Source organism: Podarcis melisellensis (assembly GCF_964234715.1).
Source record: "Podarcis melisellensis genome assembly, chromosome: 2".
Taxonomy (NCBI): domain Eukaryota; kingdom Metazoa; phylum Chordata; class Lepidosauria; order Squamata; family Lacertidae; genus Podarcis; species Podarcis melisellensis.
The window spans coordinates 71,901,841-71,923,868 of record NC_138529.1 but is presented as its reverse complement, the minus strand read 5'-3'; the positions used below and the strand labels follow the sequence as shown (position 1 = coordinate 71,923,868).

At 44.7% G+C, this 22,028-nt stretch overlaps 2 protein-coding genes across 11 annotated transcripts in view; one reads left to right on the top strand and one right to left on the bottom strand.

The window, feature by feature from the left end:
• The window catches only part of LOC309363806 (semaphorin-3D-like), a 48,733-nt gene extending 46,256 nt beyond the window's left edge, over positions 1–2,477 (top strand). For all 4 annotated transcript variants that reach the window (XM_081900269.1, XM_081900268.1, XM_081900270.1 and 1 more), the window contains 2 exons: positions 1,247–1,380; positions 1,607–2,477. In XM_081900269.1, coding sequence (XP_081756395.1) covers positions 1,247–1,380; positions 1,607–2,029 — 557 coding nt within the window. In that variant the 3' untranslated portion in view covers positions 2,030–2,477. The remainder of the gene's footprint in view (positions 1–1,246; positions 1,381–1,606) is intronic.
• Positions 2,478–5,210: 2,733 nt separating this feature from the next.
• Positions 5,211–22,028, bottom strand: part of RAD54L2 (RAD54 like 2) — a 72,093-nt gene continuing 55,275 nt past the window's right edge. For 5 of the 7 annotated variants that reach the window (XM_081900226.1, XM_081900227.1, XM_081900225.1 and 2 more), the window contains 11 exons: positions 21,303–21,554; positions 20,654–20,772; positions 19,436–19,554; positions 18,975–19,074; positions 17,985–18,190; positions 17,274–17,449; positions 15,588–15,784; positions 14,663–14,859; positions 13,810–13,899; positions 13,150–13,242; positions 5,211–12,340 (listed from right to left, as the gene is read on the bottom strand). In XM_081900226.1, the coding sequence (XP_081756352.1) occupies positions 11,346–12,340; positions 13,150–13,242; positions 13,810–13,899; positions 14,663–14,859; positions 15,588–15,784; positions 17,274–17,449; positions 17,985–18,190; positions 18,975–19,074; positions 19,436–19,554; positions 20,654–20,772; positions 21,303–21,554 (2,544 nt within the window). In that variant the 3' untranslated portion in view covers positions 5,211–11,345. The remainder of the gene's footprint in view (positions 12,341–13,149; positions 13,243–13,809; positions 13,900–14,662; positions 14,860–15,587; positions 15,785–17,273; positions 17,450–17,984; positions 18,191–18,974; positions 19,075–19,435; positions 19,555–20,653; positions 20,773–21,302; positions 21,555–22,028) is intronic. The other 2 variants (XM_081900230.1, XM_081900231.1) reach the window with 2 other exon arrangements.

Below are 22,028 nucleotides of genomic sequence, written 5' to 3'. Positions count from 1 at the left end.
CTCACTAATTGAAGAGGCGAGATATTTGTTGAGTTTCTGAGCAAGTCATTATAATGAGGGCTAATTCAAGCACAGAGCTCACAGAGACTTTGGTTTATCCAGGTGGGTACAATGTAGTGTTATCCAACTTATAAATGCCCTGCAAGTGCTCTTTGAAAACCTACTTTTAAGTCACTGTAAACTGTCATCAAAACAACAGTTTTAGTATGTAACTTTGGGAATACATAAGACGTGTGTGTGTGTGTGTGTGTGTGTGTGTGTGTGTGTATGTACCTGGCATTATGTATTTAAAACACCCATGTGTTATTTATTTAATATTTGAAATAGTCTTGAGTTTCCACTTTGATTTTGATTTTTTTTAAAGTAGTTTATCTCTGTGCTTCAGAAAATTAAATAATCATTTGAAGAAAACTAACTGCTATGTGAAGGGGAAAGGGGTTCTTGTGCTGTCTGACTGTAGCCATTTTGAGTCCTCTATTTGTATTTACAGTCATACCTTGGAAGTTGAACAGAATCCTTTCCGGAAGTCCGTTTTGACTTCCAAAACATTTGAAAACCAAAGCGCAACTTCTGTTTGACTGCAGGAAGCTGCTGCAGCCAATCGGAAGCCTTGTCGGACATTCAGCTTCCAAAATAATGTTTGAAAACTGCAACAGTCGGGAGCCAAAACATTCAAGAACTAGGCTGTTCGACTTCCAAGGTACGACTGTACACTGCAGAAAGTAAATCAGGTATAGCTTTCCCTAACGGAGGCATAATGGCACTAACTAGTACAATATATAAAATATAGGAAGCGGCACTATGCAATTTGTTGGTCTAACTCTGCATGATTTATAGTGATTGGCAGTGCCTCTGCTAGTTTCAGGGCCAGGGTCTTTCCCTACCAGGAGATGCCAGGGACTGAACATGGAGCTCTGCATGTGCAAATCATCTGCTTGGCCCACCGAACTACAACACTTTCTCTCAGGAAAGCTACAGAAATGGGATGGAGAGTGGTGGACTGCATTCTAGAGAACCTGCATGGCTCTTCCAAAAACCCATTTCTAAGAGTAATGACCACAGAACTGGCGGTGGGTAGGTGTGCTGGGACTGACATGTTAAGGTTTGGAGGCGTAGAGAGAACTGCTTGCCTTTTTGCTACAGGCTTTTCATCTGAGAGCGTGTTCCACAAAAAGCTTGTGTAGAGGGTAAGACAGTTCCCCTCTCCTTCTAGTCAACCAACTCCATCTTTGTCCTTTTCACACAGGAATCTCTATGGCTGAAGAAAAGGTGGTGTTTGGTGTACAGAACAACTCAACTTTTCTTGAGTGCCTTCCACGTTCCCCGCAGACGGCTATCCGTTGGCTTGTGCAGCGCAGCAATGCACCAGTCCTAGAGGAGGTATAGCAGTGGGGAAGGAGACGTGGTAGTGGGGTCGTTTCTTTGAGCTCTGGGGAGCCATGGGAACAAAGGATTTCATTGCTGTGCAGGGGAAGGAGAAAGCATGTGTTTAAATAATTTATTTTAGACATTTAGTTATATACCACTTAATCATTGGCATTGCTAGGAGCTGCCTTTCTTCTGGCCAGACTGCTAAACAAGCAGATATTGTCTGCGTTCCTTGCAGATTGGGAGCATGGGCCGCTTTTCAATCCTAGAGCAAGGGCTGCTGATTAATCAGTTGACCCAGGAGGATGCTGGGATCTACCAGTGCCAAGGGACAGAGCACTCCTTCTCCCAAACCCTCACCTACTACAGCCTGCGCATCATTGGGCACCAGGCCATGGAGGCTTTCACCACCAGGCGGAGCAAGAGCACAGAAGAAGCAGGAGGCCCGTACGGCACAATCCCTGCATCAGCGCCAGAGCTGCAGCTGCATTACAAAGGGTACTCATGGGCCATGGGTGCCCCTGGCACTAATTTGGATGAGCTTTGCGATGCTCTCCAGCGGAGGAAAAGGCGGAGACAGAAAGGATGGAGCCCAAAGTGGCAGCAGCATCCTTTAGAAAGCAAGAGAGGCAGAGTCCGTCGGCAGCCTGGGCTCCCGTAATGTTATGCAAGGAACCCAAACAGACTCAGCAGGCACTCTCTGGAGACCTTTTGCAGCCAAGAGCCCTTCGCAGACACATCCACTGCATTTATGGCCTCCAGATCCCACTCACTACATAGGCCAAGAAAGGCCAGTGAGTCCTTTCTGAAGCTGAAGCTCTGGGTTTTTGCCTTCTTCCTCCCCTTGGCTACCAGAGGAAGGAATATACTTGCAAAGTGTGCAAAGTGTCTACAAGGCAGCCTGAGGAGTGCAGTGGGATCGCCTTTTCCAGCCTATGTCATGCAGGATGGACTGACCAGCCTGGTTTGCCTTGTGATACCACGACTCCTCTGTAAAGATTGGACAAGAGAGCTTTACGCTCTTTACATATCATATAACACATATTTTGTAGTTGTCTTCACTTTGTTTTCCTAATAAATGGTGTCCATTAAAGACACTGGGGGTACCAGTTTCTGAGAGACCTTTTATGCACCTGCCAATTGCATGATGAGTATTTGCAACTCCATCTATGATAAGTGATATACACCCCAGGAGTAAAATTAGTAACTGGGTGGGGTGGGAGCTGTGTTATGATCAAATACAAAGGTGTGAGAATCAGGGCCCTTCCATGCCTGGCCAGCGTTAGGCAGGGTAATACACTTGAATGATGAGTTGTGTTTCCTGAAGACTTGGGGTCACTTCACCCTTCATGCAGTGACAAATGGGCATTCATGACAAGAAAAGGCAGCCCAACCTCACTCACTGCTGTCTGTATCTCCACCCAGCTGCAAGTGTGCAATTGTCTCATGTAAACGTTAAGGCCTTAAAGTATATGAACAAATGTAGGTGAAGCAGCCTTCTGTTTCTGACAGTGGGCAGAGGTCTGTTCTAGCCAAGAACCATTTAGCAGTGATCTGCCTCATCCCTATGTCTTGTTTTAACATCCAGCCACTGTCCTTGCTGGCCTTTTTCTAAACTGGTTTTTGTGGGGGCTTTATAGCACATGGGCAGAAAATGCTTTGCACACAAAAGAACTTGGGTTCCATTGCCCATTTAAGAATGGATAATACATAGCTAAAGAGGACTATTTAACTGAAATTAAAAATGTTAGCATTAACATGGTCACCAGACTGCAGGTTGTGATAAGGGCAGATGAAGTGAGTGGGAGGGTGGGGGAGGTGACCCCCTCCATTTTTGGCATTTCTACATGGTGACAGGTTATGTGCCAGCTCCTTATCTGCTTCAGCAACAGACAAAGCCACCTTACACAGAGTAAAGATATCTGTCCATTTAGCTCAGTATTATCTGCAATGACGGACAGCAGTTCCCCAGGGTTTCAGGTGCGGGTCTTTCTCAAACCTTCCCAGAGAAGCCCAAGACTGAACCTGGGACCTTCTGCAAACAAAGCATGAGATGTAGCCACTGAGGTATTGCCCCTCACTGGAACATTTTAAATAAAGAGACACCAATTTTCAAATTTTGAGGTAATTAATGAGCAGCTTCTATTAAACACAATTAATGTAACAGACAGTGCTCAAGTGGGAGTTTCATTTCATATTAGACCAGACTCAATTATGACTAGATATTTAACGGCCGGTTTTGTTGGGACATCACTGCCGTGCTCAATGTTTGGCACTCTTGTACTCACCTCTCCTTCTGATCCATCGGCCGAAACCCTTTTCATAGTATCTGCCAGAAAAAAACCTGAACCAAAATGTAAAATAATGCAACGACGACATCAAAATTGAGGAGCTTTTGATTGAATTGTTGATGTTAAGAAACTACGGAATCCCTGGGTAATTGGATGTACAGATATAATAAATGGACAGCATTTTGTAGAGGACCATCACATTGAATGTCACAACTTCCCAAATATTCAGTTTCACGTCAGCCTATCACATTTTGATAGCAGAACAGGAACCGGTTAGCAGTACCTACCAGTGCCTACATCAGTAGTGGAAAACAGGATTGATTACCTTCAACTGTTCTGCAAAAAGGGTTCACTGGGCAGGCACACATGTAGGGATGTGAGTGTACAGCCTCAGTGTGGGTCTCCCAACAGGGTGCAAGCTGCCTTAGGCTAAAACTGTATCACCTCATGAGTAAGGATCAAGTGCCCAGGTTGGCACTAAATAACAACTCCCATCCAGAACAGAAAAACATAGAAGTATTGTTATATGTTCTGCTTCAGATAGTTTCTAACCAGAAATGGAGCCATTTGAAGCACTTGTGAAAATTGGCTTCCATTGACCTGGAACTGGGTTTCAAACTCCATTCCAGTGCTTCCCTAAAAAATCTCTTTAGCTGCCTCCCTCTGTGCCATGTAGGGTGGGGGAGGCACAACTGTGCATGTTTGCTAAACTCAGAATAGACCCATTGAAATCTATGGAGTTAGCCCATGGATTGCAATGAGCCTACTCTGAGTATGACTTAGTTGGATATCATCCTTGAAAACCATCAAGAGGGAGGCAGAAAGCTGAAGCTTTTGTGCTAAAGAAAACACGCAGAGTAGAAACAACTATATGAAGATCCCTTATGTAAGAAGTGGCTGAGAGGCCTGAACTTTCTGGTCCTTGTAATAGTAAAGTGTATTCTCACCAGAACCCACTACAAAACAGCATTTGTAGCTTATAGCAAATACAGTTTGTGGTTTGGATATTCTTATGGGGTTTAGGCCTATCACAAATATCAACTGTGCCTCAAGGCTTTTTTGCGTGAAAGCATGTTTCAACAAATACTTAAGGGGCACCCTGTGCAAAAATCTGATAGTCCCTTTAGTAGAAAAACTGGGTTGAAACTGGGTGAAAGCAAATATCCACCTTCTTGATAGGCAGGCTGTCCCATCATTCAGACTTCTGTCGAAAAGTGGTTGGCTGATCCAAGTGTTGTTTATTACCGAAATGAACTTTTGCCCCTTCAGGTACCAAATAACCATCACCTACCTGCTGTAAAGACAGCTGCCCTGATACAGCTAAACCCAGTTATTATGATTTACATACCTTGGAAATCAACGAAGCAACTTAGTTGCATGTAGCAAGTCACACTGCTTTCAAGGGAGATGGTAGCAACTGATTTTAGCCATATGGCAGCCAGCGTATATTTATGCTTGAAAACAAACACCAAATTCATTCCAGACCAAAATCATTGGACTGTTGTAATGTTTGAAGTTTATTTTTTAAAAAAGAGAGAGAATTGATAGGCATTATACCAACTTACAATTTATTATTTTTTTTAAAAAATGACATGAAACACAAGTAAAAATAAATACATCATATAAACAACAAAATTGTTCAATGTCTCTGTTCTCGGGTAAGCGCATCCCATTGGACAGAGAGATGAGGGAAGCACATGACCCATGCGTGCAACCAGCCGACCAACTGACGCTGCTACAGAAATGCCATTTCCCCTCCCCCCAATCACAAAAGACAGGCCACAAACTAAAGGCGGAACAGAAACAAACCAAGAAAACCATTGGATTCACTCAGCTCCCCTGTACAAATGGATTCAATGGAGGGACAGAGAACGCAAGCTGGGAAACTAATAATATAGGAACCCCAAGAAGCAATGCAGCTGTGGGCAGCTGTTAGTGGTCTTGTTTCAATACAGAGCAAAATAAGAAGAAAAAAGATCCCTCCTCCTCTGCTAGCTTCTCCCATTCTTTGCTGATCCTCCCTGAACTGGCAGCACCCTCCCACCTCTCCTGGAAATCTGCTTTCTTGTTTTGAGTTACCAGGAGCAGACATTCCCGCAAAGACTAAACGGCCTTTCACTTGTAAATCAACAGGCTTGACTTAATATGGTTTTGACGTTAAAGGGGGGGAATGCAAGAGGTTGTGTTATTATTTTTAATCTATCAATGTTTAATTTCTCTGTTTAGTGGGTCCACAGACAATTTCCCCCCCAGTTTAGTAACTGTACATCTATGGTAGCTAAAACAAGATTTCAGCACAAATACATGTATAATTTTATTGACTTGCCATATCTTCCCATGACCATTTGCACTGCTGTCATTTGATCCCCTAATTCTGATAAAAAATATGAGCCAGTTTTCTTTACAACTAGCAATATGTCTGTCATGGTGAGAGAGGCAGAGAGGATGCCCATATATTTGCAGGGACTCCTGGCGGATGCAGTCAGATTTTGTCTCCTCAAAACTCTGCCTGAAATTGCAGCCCATTTAACTTTGTCCTATAGGAGCCAATGGGCTATTTTGAACACAACACTAACCCACATTTCAGTGTATGGGTTGGGAACCTGGGGCCCTCAGCCTAATTTCTGGTGGGCTGAAGGAAGGGAAGGGATGGTGGGGGGCAGGGGAGCCAAAACAGATGGAATGAAAGGAGCCATCTGCCAGCTATTGCTTTATACCTCTAGCAAGAGCAGTTGGTTGCTCCCCTGGCCTCACCCCCCATTTCGCTCTGGCCTACCCAAGTTTGGCATATGACCCCCAACAAATTACTCCTGAGGGAATGTGGCCCTTAGCAGACAAAAAGGGGTTCCCCACCCCTGCTTCAGGGCAATGACAATGCAACTGGGTGATCCTTGGGCTCACGTTATTCCCCTGGCATGCCTGCTTTCACTTCCATTTCAAATTAACTACAGCTTTCCCTGTAGATCAAACTCAAGACAAATAAACCATAGTTGTTGAGACAAGTCAACTTCAAACCACAGTTTAAGAAGTTGCCTTTTCCTAACATAATTAAGGTAAAGTAGTTTACCTTTCACTTATAATGCCGAAACTGTGGTTTAATCTAATACAGAAGCAGAAGTTTCCAATGTCCTTATGGCTGTGCCAAAGTAGAAGGAAGTGCACAAACCCAAGGCCTGATGTGTTTTGTCCTCATCCCTCTTAACTATGGGTTAGTGTTATTGCAAACAAAGTGATTGAACATCAAGTCTGCTCTCACCTGACAAATCCCATTCAAGTTCCATCTCTTGGTCGTATGAAAGTGTGACAAAGAGACAGCACCCAGAAATTAGTATACATGCATATACACACACATATAACCCTTACCATGGTTGTGGTTTAAGTCCCTCAGTTCTATGCCCACAACAATTTAAAGCCATCCATCACAGGCAGTATGTGTCCAAACAAAATCGTGATCAGTTTAAAATTGTGGGCTGCCCGAAGCTGGAGCAAAATGGAGAGTGTACCATCAAGGTCCAGGAAACATCACAGTTTAAGGTCACCTCTTTCCCCATAGCATTTATTAAAGGGGTCAAGTTCCATTCTGTATCACTCAAGACTTAATAGTGTTGCTCTAAAGCTGTTGAAGAAATGCTACAGTATATGTAAATCACCTTCCAATGAACAATGTGGCCTAAAAAGGACAGTCCAGAGGCTCCTGGGATATGCACCTAGGGTCTGTGTTAGCATCTGTAAAAAGCTGAACACCCCAAGTTTCCTTCCTCAATTCCTTTGTTGTCTGAAATTTTGCAGTGCAAGTCACACAGGGCCAAGCAGAGTCAACCAGGATTAGCCTCAGGAACACAACCAAGAACCAGCAAGAGAAAGAAACGTTATTGGAGATATGGGAGACAGGGATTGCCCAGGTCCTGTGGGTGGATTCAGAGATCTCTCTACAGCACAAAACTATAGACGCTGCTTTTGAGTGGACACTACATTCCTGGGGATTACAGCTGCATCAATGAAGGGATCTTTCTGATATTCTGCTAGGTTAAGTCACTAAGCCATTCTGACCCAGCTCTTGTCTCAAGCATTCTCTGCCCTTCACAGACAAGGCACAGCAGCTTTCCCTCTGTTGTCGGAAGCCACAGCTTCATAGGGGACGCTGAACACCTGGGAGATTTGAAGTATTTTGAGAAGGAGGCTGCACTGTGCCCTCTAGGAGCAACAAGGACGCAGAGTGGAAGAGTGTTCTCTTCATTCCCGTTGGCATGGGAATTCTCTCTCAGCAAGCGCTGGGGAATGAAAGTTTCAATCACTTGGGAGACAAAACCAGTATAACGCCCTACAGGTGGGAAAGAGACCCAGCTCAGGCACTTGCTGAAGTAGAGGCATCTGTCCCAACAAAGTACTTCTCTCCAAAGGTTACAGAAAGTGGTTGGTCTAACAGAAGGTATTAGGGGAGACAGGGAGGTGAAGTGGAGTTTGTCAGTCGTGCAAATACGTTCTCAAGCATTCCGCTAACATTAGAAGATTAGTTAAGAGAGAGAGAGAGAGAGAGAGAGAGAGAGAGAGAGAGAGAGAGAGAGATGTGCATAGACAGACAGACGTAACATTTTTATAGCTTTCTTAACCAAGTACAAAAGCCAGTTTTTCAAAATAAGGTATTTTAAAACCTAAATAATCCATGTGATGCAACACTGCCATCCAGTGGCCAGAGTAGTAAATTACAGGTGTACACACCATTTTCTACAGCTAATAGCTACCTCCCATTCCTATTTAAAAGGTGGTTACAAGGCCTAGTTTACTTAATCCCAGATGTATCTATTCCCTCTATTACAGTGAGGATGAGCTAAAAACCTGCCTAGTCCAGTGACCCCTCCTGAGCCCTTTGTACATTCTTCAAAAGGAACAAGAGAATCAGAAGGAAGCACTGTTTGAAGTAATGGACAGAGCGTATCAGCCTGTCCTGTCAAAATTTGTTACTCAGTTGAAATGAGGACAGGAGCTGGCAAGATATCTCAGGTTATCATTAGCTATGCTGCCCCAAACCAACACACTGAAGACTGAGCCTGCCTGAAGCCTAAAGTAATGACATCCTTCTCCAAAAATGGCTTAGGCTTCAGCAGCTCTAAAACCTTGCTGCTCAAGCAAGAACCCACCTTGCCTACCATCCGGTCCCCGAGTCCACTTATCGAGGGTTGCAAAAGACAGCTGAGTGAGTTTACAGTACAATCAGTGTCATCATATTTTGTATGAGGTGGACACATACAAATCACAAAAGGGCATGACTCACAGACGTACCATGGCCAAGTCTTTGGAGAAACGCGAATGGACACCATCAGTTAATTTGCTTTGTTATTTTTGTGGGGGGGTTGTGTTTGTTTGTTTTTTATTCCCATGGTGCATCCAAAGACAAGTTGTCCAGAAGTTTGCTCAGAACCCCTCGGTTTTCAACTCCTAGGATATGTTAAAGAAGAAAGCACTATTTTAATGTTTTTATTTTAAAATAATTAAAAGTAATTTGCATAGCTAACTGTAAATCTAAGGCTTCTACGAATGGTGAAGTCAGGTCTGACAGACAGTGTCCCATAAACAGAGAAAAGACAGGAAGCCCATCATTTCATGCTTTTTACGGTTCATACAAGCGCGCGCGCACACACATACACAGAGAGAGCTTTCAGAACCAATATGTGGATCACCTAGCCACTACCTCTTGAACTGTGGGTCTTGGCAGACCTCAAACAGTGGACAAAGGCTGAATTCTCAAATTCTGTAGGATGGAGAGGATTCCACATGAGGAGGGGGCAGTTTTAACCACCTAACAAGGGTAAGATGAGAATGGGGTTTCATTTATCACTATCCTGAAAAGGCTTCCTAACACAGGGGGCTGGCAACCCTCTCGTTCATTCCCTGCCATGGACATGCAGTGCTTGCCCTCTTTCCCCTGGAATGGCACTTCTTTAAAAGCCTGAAGAGAGTACCTGGTTCCACTTTATAAGAGAGACTCTGGGTACCATTCCACTGTCTGTTATATGTATCTCATCCCCCAGCAGAAAGACAGACACTGGTCTTTCTGCCTAAACCGTGCAACTCACTCCCTTCATTAAGCCTGCTATGAGAGCTCACAGCTTCTCCTTATACACCCTTGTGGCAACATATAAATGGAGCAAGCATGGACCAGAGCCTAGTCACAGTGTAGAGGACATGCCTCTCCAATGGCTTGACTACTTTCTTACTCACGATCCACGTAAGTGGTGGGATCCTGCTTGCGTAACCAACCTCTCCAACAAACGTGGAGGGCAAGTTTAACTGTTACTTAGTACAAGGGAGAATGCTAGACACCAAGCAGGGTTCCAGCTGACACTGAAGTAACCACCTGCAGTGTTGCTGTATGTTCAGAGGGACAAGGAATACAGGGGCTGTTAGATGTTTTATCAGCTGAACAAGTGTTGGAAGCTGACTGGGGGTGGTGTGCTGTCTCTTGGTCCTGCACACTGCCTCTGCTTTGATCAAGCAGCCTATTCACCACCTCCAATTCTTCCCCATGCAGACCATCCTGCTTTCAGTAGAGGCCATTGTTTACAGCAAGGAAAAAGCAGAAAAGGAAAGAGAATCCCAAAATAAATAGTTTGTTTTCGTTAAATAAATTAACAAATCTGTTCTGCAGAAGGAGAAGGTCAGTCGGATCAGTGTCAACCATTAACACAGACAGCAGCAAGGTTCTCGAGCGCATCCCTTTCGTAAGACGTTCGACTTACTGTGGTCAACAGGAGCCTGACTGCTAAGCTTTCTTCTACTCGCTCCTCGGTAGTGGGTGGGGTGGCAGAGGGAGAGTAACCACTACACAAAGCTAGAGAGGGACATAGGAAAATCCTCGCAATTCCTCCACTGAGCACTACCTCACTAAAAGACTGGTACAAGTCCTAACCCAACCCTGCTGAAGAAGCCAGTGTGAAGCTGAGCCGACAAAGGTCCCTGCCTTCAAATGGATCTCGTGGGGAAGGCAGCAGGAGAGCTGCACCCCATCACCGCTTCTCCCTTACTCCCGATACCACCTGATGAGAGCCTGGTGAAGACCACCAGACTCACCTGTCTTCAGCTTTCAGATGGATGAAAGACAAAACTGGTTTTCACATAGACCCTGCCCCACCCACACCCTCCCACCTACACATTACATATTGCCTGCTCCTTCCAAACCCGCCTCCCTCCCTCCATTAACAATGCTATTCATCATCATGTCTCCTAGGGTACAAACTCACCCCCTATTTACTATGGGGTACTGAACTTTCACAGATAAGGCAGTTCGTGTTTGAGAGTTATTCCACAGACAAAGAGAGAGAGAGAAAACAACAAACCAGTGTCTCCAGCCTAACAAAGGGCACTGAAACGTAATGGCAGGTCTCCCTTTTGGACAACTCAGAGCGCAGGAGGGAAAGTCAAGGAGGCACTCCTATGGTTTACAGTATTACTTCCCTCCTGCAACTCTCTTGCTTCCCCACTCTTGGGTGGGTGTCCATTCAATGCAGTTCCCCATACAATGCAGATCTCGGACACCTAAAAACGCCACCTTCCTTTCCAGTCTCCTCCACCTCTGCTGTGTCCCGGATGGAAACCCTTGGCCCCAGAAAGGTCCAGTGAGGATTTTGTTTTTTGTTTATTTATTTTTGCCTGCCGGCCGAGTTGAGCTCTAACAAGAGACTAGGCCCCTTACTTCCCCGTGATCTCTATTACATCGTCATCTTTGTCCTCATCCTCGTTGGAGCTGCAGCCCACCTCAGAGACCTCGTGGGTGTCAAACGGAGGCACCTGGGACCGAAGGAGGCTCCCAGCTGGATATCCTGAATGAGGGGACATGAAGCCAGGATAGGCAGACGCCATGCTCCTGGGAAGGCTGCTGGGCAAGACTGGGGATGGAAAAGGAGCAAACATCCTGGGCTCAGGCAGGAGTGACTGCGTGAAGGGCAGCGAGTAGTTGGAGAGCATCCCCGTCATGGAGGGGTTTAACATGAAAGAGGGGACGCTGGCGGTGGCTGAGGTAGCAGCAGAGGAACTAGCAGTGCCGGCTGTCAGCAGAGGGTCAGTAGTCACAGGAAACACCAGGTGGGGGTCTGAGAGCAAGCTAGGCAGCTGGTAATAGGAGGAGCCTGTGCTCATGTACAAGGAGTTGCCTGCTTGGGGAGGAAATGGGTGGGCTAGGTTGTGGTTTAAGGGAACAGAGGGCATGGTGAACCCACCAGAGACAGGGTACCCACTTTCATATGGCTGGACTGCTGTGGGCAGCGGCCGCTTCTTCTGCTGCCGATGGGCCTGCTCCTCCGGGCCGGAAGGCGACGTGGACTTGCGCTTGTTGCCTCTTAAGTCCAGCACGGAGTGGTTGTCACCGTGGTGGCTGGTGGCCGGCAGGGCTGAAGAGGACGAGGGAGCCGTACCACGAGTCCCTGCTCGCTGCTGCTCAGTTCCACGAGCTGCTAATGGGGCCGTGTTGTCTTTCCGGGCTTGGTGTCCGGGTGCCGCGTTAGTGCTAGGGGAGTTGTGTCTGGACTCACGGGCGGCAGCCGCCTCCGCATACTGTTGCAGTTCGCTGATGATTTCGGGGCTGTCGGGGGAGATCGGCCGAGTGAGCTCCTCTGTGTTGGGAAGCTTGGGCGAGGAGGCATTATGCCGGCCGTTGCTTGTGGATTCCAGAGATGGCCCTTGGGATCCTGTGAACGACAGAGGCACATCAGTAGATAAGACCAGGGAAGTAACAAGAGGCAGAACTAGGGTGCTGGAAAAGATGGCCTGAGTCTGCCCTCTGCTTAAGATCAACCTGGGGAGCTCTACTCTGCCCATCTTTTGCAAGAGTCTGAGAGGCACTTGAGAGACAGGCTTCTAGCATTGGCTACAAGACTAGGCAGTAGTTTCCCCATCGTAATTTGCCAGGCTCCTTCTCGTTTTTAGATCAACACTTTTAAAAAATGTTTGCTTTTTAAGATGTGATCTTAACCTGCTAATTAGCTGCATTCTGTTATTTGAATGCCTAATGTCTGTATTTTGTTTTAGCTCTTAGTATTTCTTTATTTTAGGCAAAGAGCTGTGGCTCAGTAGTAGAGCACCTGTTTTTCATGCAAAGGGTTCCAATTTCAATCCCTGGTGTCTCCATGCAGGACTGGGAGAGACCCTGTTTGAAACCCTGGAGAGCTGCTGCCAGCCAGAGTAGGGAATACTGACCTAGATAAACAAACGAAAGGATAGATCAGCTGGTAGAGCATAATCTTAGGGTTGTGGGTTCAAGCCTCATGTTGGGCAAAAGATCCCTGCATTGCAGCAGGTTAGACTAGATGATCCCAGTGCTCCCTTTCAGCTCTGCAATTCTATGAATTGTCTGACTGAGTTTAAGGCAGCTTCCTATGCTGACATTGTAAGTTATTTCCGAGAGTTTGTTAAACCAAAAGAGAGGGTTATGAATAAGTAAATTAAAACCCCCAAAGGATATCCCTAAAGAAAATCCTTGCCAGAATAAGCACCTTACCCGAGGCAACCATGCGGTGATCATCACTGCCCTTTGGCTTGCCAGTGGTGCGAATAGCAAAGATTCGTCCATCGCTGGTCCGGATATATGTCCCTAAATGAGAGATGGGTGGAAGTTGTCAGAAGTAAGCCAGAAGAAAACTTATGACCAGCTGAATAGGGCGCCCTTATGTTCAACATTACAGAGAATCGCCTTCACTTTCTGCACTGCCTACACATGCTAGACATTGCAAGTAAAGTTTTGAAAGAAAAGCTTTGCTCATCAACTTCCTACAAAGACACAGCATCAACACTCTCTTATTTCCTTGTTCAAATTCTAGGATAAAATTGTGAAGCTGACAATTAAGACCTCCTGAGTGATATCACCATGTGTTAGACTAAACAGTCAATCACAAACAAAGGTCATGAGGAGCAAACTCTGTGTGTGCCTGACCCTGGTCAGTTTGAATGAGAGATAAGGGGTTTCTGAACTAGGCTTCAAAGGCATTTATTGCAGTAGTAGATTCCCTAACACCTCTGTAGTGACACAGTTTGCCTCCTCTTCTTGCCTATCTATACAAAAACATCGCAGCCCCCTCACCAATCTCAATTCATGAAAGAAAAACTAAGAAATGGATACACATTTTCTTTGCCCAAGAAAGACGGGCTTTTTTTAATTTACCTTTAGTTCCACGGATAATGTGGATGCTCTCTCCAGCACTGATCCTTGCCTGCACGTCAGTGGAAGTGTTTGTACCTGGGATCACTATATCTGAAGTGGAGCAAACAGTACATATGTGACACATTGTGTACATTTACAAAGGAAAATTCAGCCAGAAGACAATTGAATAAATGCTTCCAAGCATCTGGCTCAGTTTTTGGACTGCAGCTCCCAGGATAGCCCCAGCTCACACAGGGCCACCAGTTAAACAAAAGCTGAAATGCACTCCGTAAAATGTGAAAGCAGTATTTATTTACTTTTCAAAATAAGTGTATGAGAAAAAACATTTACTTCTGGGAATGAATACTTATAATCCTATACCTCTGTTCTTCAGCTGGTGTGTTGAGATCCACAAGCGAGTCACACCAAGCGAGACTCACCTAAGGTATGTTGCAGCCGTGGCATCACTATCATTTTCTCTCTCTTTCCAGAGATTTTGTTTCGTTTTTAAGAGGAAGGTTGGAAAGCACACAGACCTCTAGTACCTTTAATGGCTGTGCAAAAGATGGAATTTTCAAAAGGCAAATATTTTCTCTCGCTTGCATGACAAGCAGCATCTACCGAAATTCCATCTCCTGTGCAGCTATTGAAGGTACAGGAGCCCTGATATTCCTAGGGCAAAAATAAGAGATGGACATGCAGGTATAACTAATCAAAAGCAGGCATATTATAAGGCAGGTCCTGGCCTTGAAAGGTTAACGACAGCTGCCTTATATGGTCAGTTTTAACACCAGAGGGCTAGCAACACATTTCACTTTAATGACCCCCCCTTTGCAGCAACTTCCATTTCCAATAACGCTGGAAAGCAACTGACCTGTTGTGGTGACAATCTTCTGTACGAGGACACCAGCTCGCTGCAAGTAATTGATGGGAAAGTTGATGCCAGGATTGGAAACTGATGCTGATCCCATACTGCCCAACGGCACATGGCGCGGCATCATAGGAATGGGAGTGGACTGAACGGGACGTACGCTTGCCACCGGCCTCTCTTCACCTTTGAGGCTTGGTCGCCTATGGGGGGAAAGAAAGGAAGGAATCAGCACTTCACAGAAGCACAGAGTTGGAAGGGGCTCAATAGCCTCTTACTACAACATGGAACCATCCACTCCATTGTCCACCTAATGCCCTATCACCAGGGATATGGCTACCCAGATTTTTTTGGACTACAATTCCCATCATTCCAAACTGCTGGCTATGCTGGCTGGAGTTGATGGGAGTTTGAGTTCATTGTCATCTGGAGGATCAAAGTACCCCCCCCCCAAAAAAAAATCAATGTGTGACACCATCATCACTTTAATAATCCACATGCAGAGAAAAGGGGCCTGCAGAGGAAATAATTCCAGATTATGGAATAACATGAGTATATATGACATAGGCTGAGTCCCCAACCACATATTAAATTCCACAATTTCTGGGGCGCTTCATAGGCAGTTTTGGTATTTGACTTGGTGCAAGAAATGCAACAAGAAATCAGTATCAAAGTATCCTGAAAATCTCAGGGGGAAAGTGTACCTTATTGCTCAATCCATATGATGTATATGTACTTTGAATACTGTACTGACGGTCCCATCACAATTTGATTTCCCCCAGTCATCTCTAATTGTTCAGAGTTACCGGTTAACTTCTTTGCCCCATGTTCTAAGAGCCAGAAAACGATTGCCAAGAAGCAGGGGCTGGGGCAGATCAGAAGTTGCCATTCGCCTTGAACGTTACATACAGAAAGGAAAGGGTTTACCCACCAGTTCCTCTGACTGAAGGCGGGTATGTTTGTCAGGCTCTGGTCAGTGGCTGGGTAATACTGAGCGTAGGATGGACGGGTGTATGGGACGGATGCACGTTTCTCTTCCTCGTAGCTCTTCTTGGCTGCTTTCTTCTCTGCCTTGGTGAGCTTGTGTTCTTTACGGTCAATCAGCAGCGACTCATGCTCAAAAGGCTCCTGTGGTAACAACAATGGGAAGTATCATTTTAAGAACTCTTTTTTTAAATCAAAAGTACCACAAAAACACAGGGTGAAAGAATGGCAGCTATCCTACCCTCCTGTTATAGGATACCACTAACCTATCCAAAAGGTAAAAGTAAAGGACCCCTGACAGTTAAGTCCAGTCACAGATGACTCTGGGGTTGTGGTGCTCATCTCGCTTTACAGGCCAAGGGAGCTGGCATTTGTCTGCAGAGTTTTTCCGGGTCATGTGGCCCAGCATGACTAAGCCACTTCTGGCGAAACAAGAGCAGCGCACGGAAACGCCATTTACCTTCCCGACAGAGCAGTACCTATTTATCTACTTGCACTTGGACGTGCTTTCGAACTGCTAGGTTGGCAGGAGCAGGGACCGAGCAATAGGAGCTCACCCCGTAGCAGGGATTCGAACCGTCGACCTTCTGATCGGCAAGCCCAAGGCTCAGTGGTTTAGACCACAGCGCCAACCGTGTACCTTTCGTAACCTATCCATCTTCGTATGAAAAAACTGGGAGCCAATAGGCTTTATTTTATATACCTGGCATTTTACCCTCCCTGCAAAGGCTAGGAGTATTTGGTTGGGTCCTGGAAAGACTGCAACTGCTTTGCTCTTCCTCTGGTTATTCTGCTGCTGCTCTACGTGGTTTGGCTTAGCACATCATCCAAACCCAGGCTTGGTGTTTTGCTCTCTCCAGATAAATTATGAGCTGTAACACCACAGGAGAAGTATGTTATTAGCATGTGATGCTAGCCTAGCAGCTAAAATCATGTACCAGTACTTCAAATTACAGTAGCACCTCTCGTTATGTAAACTTCAGGATGCGAAAGCAGCAAACCCGGAAGTATTTGACTGGGTTTCGCCATGTGCAGAAGTGGTCCTCAGGTTGCGGAAACCTCGGGATCCAACCGGACCTCCAGAACGGTTCCCATCTGCAACCAGAGGTATCACTGTATAGTAAATTAAGGCTTGGCACAGCTTGTCTCCTCTAAGAGTGTGTAATATCAATTGCATTATTGTGAAATGCTGCCTCTGATTGTCAGGTGCTGGTTATTTAAAAGGAACAAGTCCTTGTTATAGCAAGGAGAAAGAGGTTCAAGTTATCTGCAGGAAACACAGGAGATGCCTCCGTTATAGCTTGCTGTTTGCCTGGAGAGAGCTAAACCTCAAGGCCAAGTTCAGATTACACACTAAGCCAACCCATGACTTATATCAGCACAACACAGCAGCAAAGTGACCAGGAAGGAGCAAAGCAGCTACTATCTCCTCTCCAGGAACCTGCAATTGGATTTATTTGTGCTATGCCATAGTTTGGCTTAGCGTTACATGGGAACAAGATTACATCAACAGCAGGCTTTCTCAAGATGAGAACCATGTGGCTTTGACACCTTGAAGTTATTGACAAGCAGATGGGTCAGGGTTGCAAAATAAAGATTAGGGAAATAGTGGGTTTTCCCCTTCCCTCCTAACCTTGGTGATGAGGTGAGGGTACTTGAGACAGGCCAGCTGCAAGACAGATTCCATGATCTTGTTTGGGCTGAATGAATGCTGGACAGCTTCGGGTTCCTCTTCCACAAAGTGTAGCAAATTCTCCACCTCTCTCCGGGTAAAGTTCAACACCGGATTCAAGTCATCCACAACACGATCTAAATAAAACATAAAGAAGGTAAAGGGACCCCTGACCATTAGGTCCTGTTGCAGACGACTCTGGGGTTGCAGTGCTCATTGCGCTTTATTGGCCGAGGGAGCCGCCATACAGCTTCCAGGCCATGTGGCCAGAATGACTAAGCTGCTTCTGGCGAACCAGAGCAGCACACAGAAACGCCGTTTACCTTCCCTCAACTGCTGGGTTGGCAGGAGCTGGGACCAAGCAACGGGAGCTTAGCCCATCGCGGGGATTTGAACTGCCAACCTTCTGATCGGCAATTCCTAGGCTCTGTGGTTTAACCCACAGCGCCACCCGCGTCCCATAAATAAAACATACATAGATCCAAAATGAGGAAGAACTGCTGCTCTTGTTGCATTTGGACCTCCAATAACACTCCTTGCGTGGTGACATACGTAAGGGCAGGCACTTGCAAACACAAGAAGAAAGAAGAAAACCAGGAAGCAAGCGAGAACCCATTTCAGAGGCTAAAAGACAGGGGTGATTTGGTGGAGACATGTGAAGATTTGACCCACCTGACATCCCTTGTTTGGAGATCTGGCGGTCATATATTTTCTTCTCCAGGGTGTAATCGGAAACTAATCGATAGATGTGGCAAGGCTTCTTCTGCCCATAACGATACACCCGACATACTGCCTGGGCATCATGGCATGGATTCCAAGAGGCATCAAATACTATCACCCTGTTTGCACCGATCAGATTCACACCCAAACATCCAGCTCTAAAAATATATAAAATATTCATTCATTTGTTACCATTATTTATATCCTGCATTTCAGGATGCAAATCTTTCTTCTTCTTTTTGAAAATAATAAAATTATTTGATTTTACAAGTGTAGAGGTATAACAATACCAAATAAATATCAACATTGAGGGATTTCTCTGAATCTCTAGACTTCCCTCCATCCCCTCCTTGGGTCTTACTGTCAACATTTTCAACTGCATATTGTTTCATAACTCATATTTTAAATCTGTCCATAATGTCCATAGTACTTGTTTACATTACAAGTGTTATTTAAACCCTGCTAATGTTTTCATCTGCTTACAGTGGTCTCCTAAATAAATTATATATTTTTCCTATACAGGATGCAAATCTTTCTAATGCAGCTTACAAGCTACAATGATACAAAAATCATTAATAAATATCCCGATCAAACTATCAAAACGTAAGTCATCCAGGAAGCTCCCTGCAGAGCTGCTGCTGGTAAATGTCCCCTTGCAGAGAAGGAGGTCACACACACACACACACACACACACACACACACACACACACACAAACACATATTCTATTCTGCCTGGGAATCATATCTTATGTGGGGGCTGTTGCTTTTGCTCAAAACCCTGGTATAAAATTTTAATCGGATGTTAGCAATAACTTCTGAAGATAACTATGGAATGATTAGTGCAGACCTCCACAGGTTTCTAAAAGGTCTTAAGGCCATCTTTTCAACTGGATCAAATGCCAAGGATTCTTGGTGGCAAATACCTCATTAGACGCAACTTACCGTGTGGAAAGAAGGAAGAGTGAAACCGAAGTGTTGCTGGGGTCGTTGAACTGGTTTATCAGCCGCTCCCTCTCGGAGGCTGAAGTACTACCATCCAGACCTACCCAGTGGAAAATGCATACAAAATGTGTGTTTTTAAATAAAAATAAAAATCCCACAACATCCATTAAAATAAAACAATTATGGGCAATTGCAAGGTTTTGCTTGTTTGATAATATCCATGTGACATTGACATAGGAGGGGGAAAATGCTCAAGCATCAAAATAAACTACTTCTATCCAAAACCAAACAAATGCCTGAAAGCAGTTTGTCTGAAAATAAAGGTGGATCCATGCACATCTCCATGGGAAACAATAGAAAAGGTTGTAGACAAACTAGAGAAAATGGATACATTTTCAGGAAGATCAGCCCAGCTGTAAACAGTTAGTACTCCAGATGATGGAAGGACACGCTGTACTTACGATAATAATTCACATTTCGGACCCAATTATGGATTCCTTGTGATTCCAAGCCTGGGATAGAAGGCACTGGTCTCTTTGCCAAGAAATCCTCAATGACAGACAACGTGGAAAGGCTTTGGCTGCAAGAGACAAAGAACTCCACTCAGAAGAGCAAATGAAAGATTTTAAAAAATCCACAGTATAATTTGAATAGAAAAAACGGAGATCCTATTTACAAGTGCAAAAGCTAGTCTGCACTGGCACCTTACAATACACAATGTTCTATTTCACATAATTTAACACACTTCTCATCTGCAACACATGCATGAGGCACAGGCAGGAATCCAAGGCTTCTTATTTTATGACTTTTATTTCAGACTTTCAGCACAATCCTAACAAAGTCTACTCAGAAATAAGTTCTGCTGAATACTGCAGGGACTTGTTCCAAGGGCAAGTGGGGTTAGGACTGCAGCCATAGTTGGCTAACAAGTTCAAGGGAGTCATCTCTAGGAATAAGTGAGCCTGGACCCAACCCAGTGGGTTTGCCATATCAAAAAGCAGATTTACATTAAATACTTCTCTTTTTGGTCAAAGGCAGCTTACAATAAAATCAGTATTACAATTATCCTACAGAACGACCAAAACATACTTGAATCTAAATCTTAATACCCGAAATCTAACAAGCTGGTTGAACTTCAGAAGAGAAGCTTCATCATTTTATGAAAAACATAAAAAAGCAGGAATCCCTGGATAAAGGATGGGATGGATGGAATGCCACAACTGAGAAGGCCCATTATACTTCAGACATCAAGAGCTTTTGCAACAAGGCCTCCTCGGAACACTGGGAGGGACATATGAGAATGGTGTTTCTAACAAATAACTAGGCATAGGTGATGTAGGGATGTAAATGTTAACATCAGCACATTGAATTATGCCTCAAAACCAAGTGACAACCAGCATAGCTCTTTAAAGGACAGCAGTAATGTGGTCACTTTCCTAGGCCCCAGAATGACCAGGGGGCTGTAATTTCCAAGCATTCTTCACTGGCCGCCATGAAATTGTAAAGAAAACATACACAGAGTTGTGTTCTGCAGTGGACTTTGTTGCCCAGGATTACCGAGAAACCTGCTTTAAGGTCTGTTTTTTATAAACAGCTGGATTGGAGTCAATAGTATTTTGTCACATTTAGCAAGACTCTACAGCAGGAACAAGATCTAAAGTACTGTAATTGCCCCGTACCTGAAGACTAATAATTTGTCTCCAAGTTTCACACTCTCGTCCACAAGATGAAACAGCAACACCATCTTAGGTGAATTTTGCAGAACTCCTGTCTGGTAATCGCAAAGGATGTCTTTCGCCTGTGGGTAAAATGGGAACATTCAGTACCATCGTGAACAGAGTTTGCTGCTGTATCCCAATTCACCAATTCACTACTTAATACTCCCTAGCTTCCTAAAAGACATGTGAAAAACACACTTTTTATTCAGAAACAAATCTTTCACACATTATGTCACAAGTCATTCAAAAAGAGGCAAAACATAATAATTGATCCCTTGACAGATAATTTAATATCCACCCTGTCTTTCATACCTGGGGATTATTAGCATGAGATACCCCAACTAAAGTGGTGACTCACAGCAGAGACAGACAGATGCATGTATACTGTTATGTATGATTTCAGATCCAAGTACATATTGGATTGGATTAAGCATTTGAGAAGCAGCACATTGGCAGATTATTCCAGGAAACATTGGCAAAATTACCAGAACCAAACAGTGCGCAGTATCCTAAAAAAGCCTGTCCCAACCTAAGAATCCTTCTTTATGCTTGAGGAAAGGGGAGGGAGGGAGGAATCAGTCACATTGGAAGTTTTGATGCTGGTACTCACCCACTCATATGTTACAACCTGATTGGCTCTTTCCTGAAAGGGATTGAAGCCAATGCCCTGAATGTATTTGCTGTTGGTCGCTTCCCCAATTGGTGATGCCAAAGCATTGTTCTCCGTTTTGACTTTCATTCCCTGTGACTGGCAGCGTGAATTGGTACTGGCCGTGCCAAGGTCATCCACATCCAGGTCCTGCTCATTGGCCAAATTCTCTTTTTGTAATGCTTCATATAGCACGTCAGGGTGATTCCAGATCTGAAAGGAGATGGCAGGTTACTTTGCAACTATTTAGCCTAAAATACTTCAGAAATTCCATTTATTAATGTCTAGGTGGTGACTATTTACTTTATTTCTAGCCATAAGTTGCTCTAATCAAGGGGCTGAGAATGGGAAACAGCAATTCCACGAAAAGTCCGTGCCACCAAAGGGATTGCAGCCCGGGATCTTCTGCTTGCAAAGCAAGATGCTTGACCACTGAGCTTCTCAAAAGGAAGTGTGTCAAACATCTTCTCACGCTACTAATTAGTCTGTGGTCAGACAAAGAACTATAATCAAGATACTTCAAGCCAAACCACCGTAACACAAATCATTCTCACTCAGGAAATGTTCCGTACTTCCCAGTAAGAGCTTGGTCTTAAAAGAGGACAGCTGTGCTATTCAGTATCACCACAATGCTATAGAACACCAATACATCTGTATGGATTTCCTGCCCTTTCCATGGACTCCACA